Source organism: Bison bison, unplaced genomic scaffold (genome assembly GCF_000754665.1).
Source record: "Bison bison bison isolate TAMUID 2011002044 unplaced genomic scaffold, Bison_UMD1.0 scf7180017864471, whole genome shotgun sequence".
Taxonomy (NCBI): domain Eukaryota; kingdom Metazoa; phylum Chordata; class Mammalia; order Artiodactyla; family Bovidae; genus Bison; species Bison bison.
The window spans coordinates 22,014,079-22,024,624 of NW_011495032.1; the positions used below are offsets into that span (position 1 = coordinate 22,014,079).

Sequence of the window (10,546 nt, forward strand, 5' to 3'; positions counted from 1 at the left end):
AGTCTCTTCTTTAAGAACTCATTTCACAGTCTATTCTTTCGGATTGTAAAGTTCTCTGTCCCATGCAATTTAATATATATATGTAAATATATAGATATATACATATACATATACACACACACTTGTAGCTTCCTTCATTTATTTCATAGGTCTTTTCATCTGGGAACTTGCCTGGTGTCTCTTCCATAAGTGCAAGGATAATGAAGGCAGAGTCTCCTGTGATTATAATGACTACGATCCAGTCCATTGTAAAGCATAACACTTTAGTGTCTTTGCCAAGGCGATGTCTGATTCGGAAATACTGAACTTATTCAGTCTACAGGTGTATCCTGTGCAACAAAGAAATGTCAAAAAAAAAAAAAAAAAGGAAGGAGAACAAAAAGACCAAAAAAGACAAAAATAAAATAAGGCAAAAAAAAAAAAAGTTTTCAGAGAAACTAAAACAGAAAATCCTTGGACCGGTGTATTGCTTTGCCTGATTGGAGTTCACATTATCTCTGGTCAATTTCAGCGGGTGCGGCCTTACTTTTTTCCGCATTCTCCTCCTCAGCCTCCACTTTGTACATCTCCTCCGAGCCTTCCTCACTGTCATTCTCTTCTGACTCCGTCAGCAGCTCCTCGTCCTTATACTCGGCCACATCTACTGCCGAGCCCAGGTGTTCCTTGAGCTTCCCATGATGTTTCACGTGGTACCGCTGGTTCTGGAAGAACTTGATGATGGTGTGTTTGGGGAGATCCAGCTGAGCAGAAAGAGTATGGATAGCTTCCTGATCAGGGTAGAGGCCCACATCATGAATGAAGCTTTGGAGGATACCAAGGGCTTCCAAAGAGATCTTTGTACGAGACCGAGGCTTTTTGGCACAACTGTCTTCGGTCGGAGGAGGTGGTGGGGGTGCTTCTTCTCTGGGAGGAGAGCTCTCCTTGGCTGGCTGAGACTGCTGTCTGTGAAGGACCTGATAATTAAAAAAAAATAATAATAATAACATTTGATTCACTATTTCACCTTTCAAAAGCCATCATTCTTCTAAAATACATGTTGTCTGCTTAGCATTTTAGTAATGCATAGTCATTGTAAGTTCAGGTCTTCTGAAAACTGAATTTCTGGAGATTAAGAATCTCATCTACAAAACAAGAGGTTAATAATAGTAATGTTTCCATTCTGAGGCACAAAGAAGTTAAGTCACATGTTGCCCAAGGTTATTCAAATTCAAAGGGTCTGGCTCCAGGGTCTTGCTGTTAACCGGTATGATGTGCCACCTCTCTGGAGCCCAAGGACAAAGAAACTGGACCCAGAGGAAAAGTGCAGGCTCTGCAAATGAGATCACATGAATTCACGTCCCGATTCTTTCACATAGCTGGGTGTCTCTGTGCAAGACACTAAACATCTTTAAGCCTCAATTTCATCATATATGAAAGAAGGATAAGACACTAGCTTCCTAGGGATATTGTAAGGATTAAATGACATACTGCATGTAAAGAACAGTGCCTGCCTTAAACCAGAGGTTGACAAACTTTTTCAGCAAAGGGCCAGGTAGGAAATATTTTAGCCTTAGCAGGGCCTCACCATCTCTGTTGCGATGTTTCAATTCTATCTTTATAATGTGAACATACACAAATGAGCATGGCTATGTTGCCATAAACTTTATTTATAAAAACAAGAGGTAGCTTGTATTTGGTTCATGGGCCAGAGTTTGTTCACCTCTGGCTTAGACCAAACATCCAATAAATGATGTCATTATTATATCAGCCTCATAAATTATTCTTGAAGTGTAGCACAGGAATAGTATTTGAGTCAGAAAATTAATACTCCATTAGGAACAACTTAAATTTATTTTCTTTTAACCTTGATCTTAATCTTTAAACAATAATGGTTTTTTAATATATATATATATATAAACTTACAGCTTTTTATTAAATTATGAACTTTAGATGACTACTTTATACTCATAAATGGACCTTCTCAATATCACTAATATCAAGGAGACAGCAACGCCTGGTGTCTTGAAGGGAGACCTTGGTTTCTTGCCCAGGAACTGCACCTGGTTAGCCTGGGTGAAAACCAAGAATCCTAGCCACTAGTCCACCACTGAGGCTAGAGAACAAACTAGTCACCCTTTGTTTTGCAGCTCACTTCCTTTTTTGTTGTTGTTGTTGTTATCCTTCATGTCAAGGCTTTCTAGTTGTAATTAATTTAAATTTCTCTTTCATTTCTACCTATTCCCCACTCAAAAATAAAACAAAACTAGTATTTAAAAAAAAAATTTCTAGACGCAAGTTGGAGCCACTCCTGCCTGGTGCCACATCAGCAGACTGAACTTTCATGTGGCTGGCTGTAAATGCTCTGCTTGACCAGAATCACAGTATCCATTCGGCCCATCCCCGAATGCAACATCAGCTCTGGGCTCTATACTTACTTCCTTGTTCTTTGATCTAAATAAAGTCAGACATGCAATCCCCACCAATCATGTCCTGTCTCCTGTGTTGCCACTTCCACTGCTCTAAAATGATGCCCCAAATCCCTCCAGAACGCTGCTCCACTGCTTGTGAGGAACTGTAGCCCCATCCATGGACTATCTCCCTTGAATAAAGGGTATCAAACTCATCACTACATTGCATTAGTTTTGTCATTTGACACTAGCTGTGGTCAGTCACTCAGTAGTGCCTGACTCTTTGTGACCCTTTGGACTATTGCCTGGCAGGCTCCTCTGCCCATGGGATTGTCCACGCAAGAATATTGGAGTGGGTTGCCATTTCCTCCTCCAAGGGATCTTCCCAACCCAGAGATCAAACCACCTCTCCTGTGTCTCCTGCGTTGCAGGCAGATTCTTTACGGCTGAGCCATCAGGGAAGCCGCATTTGACACCAGTTGGGCAAACTTATTCTTGATCTTCGTAACTGCTTTTACAACATCCTCTCTGCATGAAATAGTTTCCCATTTTAATATTTACTTATGAACTTCTTCAATCTGACTAATCTTCACATCTTGCAACATAAGCAGCTGCTGCTGCTGATGCTGCTAAGTCGCTTCAGTCATGTCCGACTCTGTGCGCAGTGCTATGTAATTAAAAAGCTATCATGAAGGTCCCCATGACAAGTATTCTATCAATGTCAAAGGCAAACACTGTATTTCCTCCACTCAGATCAGTGTCTAACTTCCTGGATCACCCCCCGCCCCAAGACCTTTAAGAATAGTGAGTTCACTTTTTCAAAAACACATGTTTCTCTTTTACCATTCTCTCCTATTTTACATGGCCTTTTCCATGTTAGAGTAACAAATTAAACATTTTCCAGAGTTCAAGTGAACTCAGTCCAATCAATGCATAAGCAACATGTCTAGTTACACTAGAGTATCACTACCACCACCGCCACCCTCCCCACACATTACCCTAATGACCCATTTTTTAGGCTACAAAATACCAGCATCAGAGCAAGCATTTAAGAAAAAAATCTCTGCCATCTCTCCTAGTCTCAGGGACTATTTGATGAAAAACTAATTTTTCAATGATGTGAAAACATCAGTCTTTTCTATAGAATTTAATAGCTATTAGGGCAGATGAAATTGTTACTTGGGTAAAAAAAAAAGAGGATGAAATTTTTAATCATTCATAAACAAATAACAATAAAAGGATAATCAAATGCACATAAGAACACCCATCATAATAGTTGATGGCCGGTGGCAGAAAGAAATCTAAAACAGAGGACCATAAAACGGTGGCACTAAAGGCCCATATAATGTTGACCAATTAAAATGAATGTTCTTGGCATTTTCTTTACCACTTTCAACTAAGAGTAAACTCATGTGGTCTGCTGTGGTGAGCTGGCATCAGCAAAAAAGTGAGAGCTCCATTACTTCAATGTCCTAATTATAGCCACAGGGAGAGGAAAGCTGCGTGGTGGGCCTGCGTGTTCAGGGCAGCTTTGACAGCAGGAAGATATTTGCTCCAAGGTTGTAATCTGGGTAGCCTGAGCACTGTAATAAATAAACCTCCATGTCAACAGGTGAGGGTTTTTTGTTTGGCTGGGGTTTTTTTTTTTTTGGATATGAAAGAATAAGAGAGAGACTGAAATTACGCAGGGAATATGTACTCATAGAACATGTACACTCAAGCACAGGACCTCCTTTTAGAGCAATTGCGTTAATTGGAAAACAAAAGAGAATTAAAATGCCCCATTTTCTAAATTATGCTTGCCTTCTGTAGTAAAAGTCAGCATAACGGTTCCATTTAATTAAATAATTAGATTGGTTCTTTAGGGGTTTTCCATTGTGCATTGGTTAGATTTAAAGAGATTTTCCAAAACTATTCTTTGAAGTTACTCTAATCTTTCTGCATGATAGGGTTTGTTCTTCTCCTGAGGTCCCACCAATTGGCCTATTTTCCCTCCCCTTCTAACTTTGAACCTAGCAGTAGTAACGCACGAATAGAGAGAAGCCACAGATGGAATGGGAAAACAATGATCATAGTAGCTACCACTAACTGAACGCTTACTCTGTGCCAGGCATTTCTAAGAACTTTACATGGATTAACTCATTTAGTCCTCACAGTTCCTTGTGAAGGTGCTACTTGAATCAATAACAACCTGGAAACATGGAGCATTTCAAGAGCACCCTCAAAGTTGGAAACTTTAAACATAGGGAGCAGTCAGTCTAAGAAAGTAGGTTTCCAAGGAACAATGACAATGTCACTGCCCTCATAGGAGAGGAAGATCTTTTTCAGAGAAATAATAGCAATAGAAATGATCTACAAAGTGAGAGATCCTGGGTTAGTTCAATACTCTATATTGAGTTGGAAGGCATAACAGTACTTGCATGAAGGTTAAATGATATTTCTAGCATCTTTGACCAGATAGGAAAGAGTACAATGTGCATAATATCTGAGACAAAAAAAGTCCCCAAGTCTCAACTATCTTTAGTCTCCTGAAATGTTCTGATTACTCCAGGCAGAGAGTTGCTTATTGTCTGTAGATAATTTTTAGCAAAAGCACTGCCTACATTTCCTCACCAGCCACTTGTAGTAGCTCATTACTATGACAATCAGGGAGTTCCTACTGTCGTGCAGCACTTCTTCCAATGGTGTGAATACTCTGCACAAAAGTAGAGGAGAGCCAAAAGACGGAGATGGCAGGCCAAACTCTCTTCCCAAATCCTCCCTCTAAACCGTAGGATCAAGTCACCTCTTCATAGGACTGATTTCTGAACTCCCACTTGACTGAATTTTGGTTTGTCGGTCTGAACTTTTCAGAGATATTTGAAATTCCTTGTGTGTTAACTAGAATGACTCAAGTTTGGTTCCTGTCCCCAGCCAGCACCCTGAGTAACTCTAGCCTGAGGCTGTGTCACTGATTCCTGCTGGATGGACTACACACCATCCTGTTCCTCAGATCATCTGACAATGCAGGTATATATTTCTGGCTGATTGACTTTTTGAAACCACAAAATTTACAATTATTTCAACCAAGACAGAGAATGCCCTGCCAACTAAACAGAGATATGCTCTTTCCTAACAAGTTCTTTCCAAACCCAGATGATTGTTTTCTGATATATTTTTTAAAAGGTAAGTATGATAGAGCAGCTACCCAGATAGTTACATAAATCTGCCCAAGTCTGCACATTTTCCAGCCTCATCCTTTTTCCCCTTTTTAAAAATGGGCTCAGAAGCTGACCTTTGTACTCCTAAAGTCCATCATCTCTCTTCACATGATTTTCCCAAATAACAGAATATATCATTCTGTAAAGATAGCTATCCATCCCTTTCCTCATGACCTTTGCAAACTGAAGCCTGACAATTCATCCCAGTTCATTTTGGTTTGGATTTTTCTCCATCACAATTGAGCTTAATCTGGTCAGCAATTCATTTCTGATAATTTCTACAAAAAGAGTTTTAAAAGGTTTATTTGAAAGTCTTCTTCTATTTCTTTTTTTGTATCTTCTATTGTTATTTTTTAAATATAATGATGAGGGTTCATAGCAGTGAAATATCTAGGCAGCTTCAATAATAATAATAATATTAATAATAGATGGTGGCATTAATGTAAAGTTATTATGAACCTAAACATTGGCCTAAATCTATAAATGCATTTTATTTTCACAATAATCCTAGACTAGGTATTTTTACTCCATTCATGATGAGAAAACTGGGATTCAGAGAGTATAGGTAATTTATGAGAGGTCTCATAGATTCTAATTAGCAGGACTGGGAATCTAAAACATATCTGATTTTAAATCCCATGTCTGTAAACATGCTGTTCTCCCGTCTTCTATGAGCAAGATCGCATGGGAAAACCGAGCAAAGGCTCCAGAGTAGAAGAGATAGACTGTAAATAAGATATCAGGCAGTAATAAACACTATCAGCAAAAATAGAGCACAGCATATGGAGAAGAACTGGGGGGAGATGACGTTATTTTAGATTCAGTGATTCAAGGAAGGTTCCCTAAGGAGGTGGCATTTGAGCAGAAGCCTGCAGGAAGTGAGGACCTAGCCATGAAGATGGGCATCCCAGACAGAGGAAAATAGCAAATGAACACGCTAGGAGGAAGAAGTACACTCAGTGCATTTGAAGAACATCGAGGGAGGCAGCAAGTTAAATCTGTGCCACCCAGTACAGCAGCTTACTAGCCACACACAGCTACTGACATCTAAATTCATTAAAACTGAAAGAAGAAAAAACACTTAGCTCTCTCAGGCACACGAGCCTTATTTCCAGTGCTGGATATCCACACTGTACAACACCACACTGGACAGCACAGATATTGCACATTTCCAACAGCAGCATTGTCATTGCCATCATAGGGCATGGCATCAGACAGCCCTCCACTAGACAGAAATGACAAGTGAGGGGTGGTCAGGGCCAGAGCCGGAGCAGCGGGGCCTTGGCATTCTACTATCAGGGTGAGGGAAACCTTTACTGTGATCTATAATCATATCATCTGATCTACCCCAAAACACAGTAGGACTTGAAACTACCACTATCACTAGAGAGAAGAGAAATATTCCTGCATATATATATATAGTAAGGAAAAGCTCACATATATAACTGGACTTTCAATACAGTATCACAAATAGCAATACTATCATCAAAACAATCAGAAGGATGCATTGGCACTGCTATCCTCAAAAGAATGGTTAATTTACATTTAACTGATGACTGCCTTCTCATCAGAAGTGTTTATCATGTCTAAAAGAAATTATGTTTAAAACCATAGACCTTGGGTTAAAAAAGTAAAACAAAGAATTCATTTTTTTGGAGTGTCTATAATAACTGGACCTAGCAGTCTACAAAGCTTTCTAATAAGGAGTCCTATCTCTAACAGTCAAGTGTTGATGAATAAGTTATGAGTAGAATATAATCAAATAGAAATGTAAAAGTTTAATAAGTGTGTTCTTATTTATTCACTGAAATCTCTTTGGGCTGAAATATGACATACATATATATAAATGAACAGGAACACAGCGATGAAGAAAGAAAGGCTGTGAATATATTCAAAAGAGATATCAACTTCAAAATAAAGCCCAACACCTCCTTGCCCAGTAACAAAGCGCAATAAGGATATATGTTGTTTTTCTGCCTTAGAGATGGAAAATTTTAAAAACACAAGGACAAAATGGTACCATGACAAAGACTGACTAAGAAAGATAAAGCAGCTCTTCTTAAACTGCTCAGTGTTCAAATAGATTTTGAAGGCCTCAATGAAAACCAGCTGGGAGCCATGTGTAAAATATAATGGCTTTTGCCTGCAGGGAAGGAAGTGAGATCCTGAATGATTAAGTTTAGGAAAGTATATAATTCACTGTATCATTATGGGGTGAACTGGATTACTTATAATATGCCAAGACTTTGTGGTCTTTTTTATATAGAGAAAATGAGAAATTATTAAGGAGGTGACTATAGAGGGTGGTTGATCTACTGGGGTAATAGGTAATGGGTTAAAATGGGCTCCCAGGTGGCCGCATCCCTCTCTCTCTGACAAGCCTCACCCGCAGGAGTGAGAGTGTCGCCAGAGCTTCATGTTGTCCATGGTGGTGAACATCAATAGGAGATGACTTCTAACTGCATTTGAGTCAATAACAGAATTCTTTTTACTTGTTTAATTTTACCTCATTTAAAATAACAGAATGTTGACAAAAATAACAGAAGGTAAAATAGTTTATCCAAAGAAGGAAAGCATTCTTCTACTAAAAATTCTGAGAAAGTATACTTAACAGGCAATAAGAAAAACTGGTTAGAACAACTGGAAAGCCCTCATGCATAACTCAATTAGAATTTGTTAAATGAATGAGTCAGTGCTGCTATTTTTAAAGTATACTATATATAAAAAATATAACTGAGATATTTGTCTTAAATTTCAAATTTTCCCTTTTTTTTCAAAATCAGCATCTAAGACTTTTAATTTTGGCTCAAAACTCAATGGGGGAGAATTTAGCATTAGTAATTAATAATTAATGTAACTATCATACGTATCTCTCATCTGTTGGACTGTGAGCTACACATTGGCACACCTAAGTGCTCAGTGCATCTTTCTTCTGCTGTACTAGATTAATCCATATTCTCTCTTCCTTTAATTGCAGGCCAGTTACTATTTTTGTTCTGTGCAACTTACTTTTTCTTGCTATTATTCATCTTTAGCAAAACTATGCTTTAAAGTAAAGAAACCATTACTCATTACAGGAACTTATATCTAACAATTTGTTTGTCTTTACCATTTTGTGTGTGTGTGTGTGTTAAAATCAGCTCCAGGGCACTGCATAATCCTTAAGGTTGCTTTTATATAAAAGTTGTTAGCAGGAGTTGTGAGGTTACAAAGTTCTGGTTTTGCATCCAGTCTTCATCCTAAAAAGCACATCTGCTTACTAGCTGTGCAACTCTGAACAAGTTACTTTCTCAGAACCACAGTGTTTATTAATCTATAAAATCTTCCTTGCAGTTTTATAAGGATTAAGAGAGATAACACACTTCTGTGACATACCTAAGTAAAATAGTTCTCATGAGAAAGAAGTGAAGTGAAAGTCACTCAGTAATGTCCAACTCTTTGCAACACCATGGACTGTAGTCTGCCAGGCTCCTCTGTTCATGGAATTCTCCAGACAAAAATACTGGGGTACATAGCCATTCCCTTCTCCAGGGGATCTTCCCAACCCATGGATAGAACCTGGGTGTCTTGCATTGCAGGCAGATTCTTTACTGTCTGAGCAAAGAGCATTTGTGCAACTGTGTGAGTTGAGAGCTGAACTAGCACCTTTGTAATGAAATAAATATCATTTTTATTTGAAATAACAACCAACAGGCATACCATAGTTATTCAGACTTAGGTTTGTGGCAGACATTCTCTTAAAAATGAAGTAAGCCTGTTGATTAAAAAAAAAAAATCTGTACAATTTGTTGCCAATGATTAAATTTTACCTTCCCAGCAAAAATAAAAAAACTGGAAAACTTGTAGTTTCCACTAAAAACTTAGTTCCCCTATACTTAAATACCTCCCTGGTGATACTGGTGATGATTCAAGAATTTTTTAAAAATACGTCATACAATGAAATGTGTCAATATTTAGAAGATCTGCATAACTCACTACATCAATATTTTATAAATATTGATATTATAAAATTATGAATAGGTAAAATACTTATTCAAAGTAAAAGGCAGACAAATGAATTATAATGTAAAAAAAAAGAAAGTTCACTGATATCATTTTAGATTCCACTCTGCAACTAACCTTTAAGAAATGACCACTTGTAGAGTTTTGTATCAAAAAAGAAAATCATAATTTCCCGGAAAGGCTATTAAAATATGCCTTCCTTTTCTAATTACATGTCTGTGTGAGGCTTGCTTTTCTTCAATTACTTCAACCAAACTATAAGCTACACTTTGTATCAGAATGAATACAGAAATAATTATGATAATCCAGAGGTCTTCCATTAAGTCAGACGTTAAAAATATTTGCAAAAATATATTTAAAACAATGTGACTCTTCTTATATTTTCTTGGGGGGGATACAGTGATCTTCATTAAAATATATCATTTAGACACATATTATTTATAGTTATTTTCAAAAAAATAAACATTTAAGTTTTCTCAGAACTAATTTCTAATATGATAAGTATTGATATGCACATTACTGGAGTCCTTAATAGGAATAGTGAAAGGAGATCCCAATACTTAAAAGTTTGAAAACTCTATACCACATAAATCATACTGAATATATAGCTGTGTCTTAGCCCTAATGAAAACTAAACCATTTACTAGAAAACTCAAAATGGATCTTAGAGTTAAAAACATCCTGACCTGAATTCAGTCACCTAGGAAGGTATTAGAGAACAAGTGTAGGAGAAAGTACACAGCATTATGCTTTGCCTCCTGAGTTTATCATTCAGAGACACTTTCACAGGCAAAACAGATCTGCCTAGATGTACAACTCAGCACTATTTCTAACTTCAAATGGTGTTACTTGAGTTGGTTCTTATGGTTGTAATTTCACATTCTAACATTATAAGACTTATTAAAAACTATGGTTTAGTTTTGTTGCCTTTTTTTTTTTTTTTTGGATTATAAGTAT

At 37.5% G+C, this 10,546-nt stretch overlaps 1 protein-coding gene across 4 annotated transcripts in view; it reads right to left on the reverse strand.

Moving 5' to 3' along the window:
- Positions 1-6: 6 nt before the first annotated feature.
- Positions 7-10,546, reverse strand: part of SATB2 (SATB homeobox 2) — a 205,993-nt gene continuing 195,453 nt past the window's right edge. For all 4 annotated transcript variants that reach the window (XM_010860926.1, XM_010860927.1, XM_010860928.1 and 1 more), the window contains one exon: positions 7-953. In XM_010860926.1, the coding sequence (XP_010859228.1) occupies positions 492-953 (462 nt within the window). In that variant the 3' untranslated portion in view covers positions 7-491. The remainder of the gene's footprint in view (positions 954-10,546) is intronic.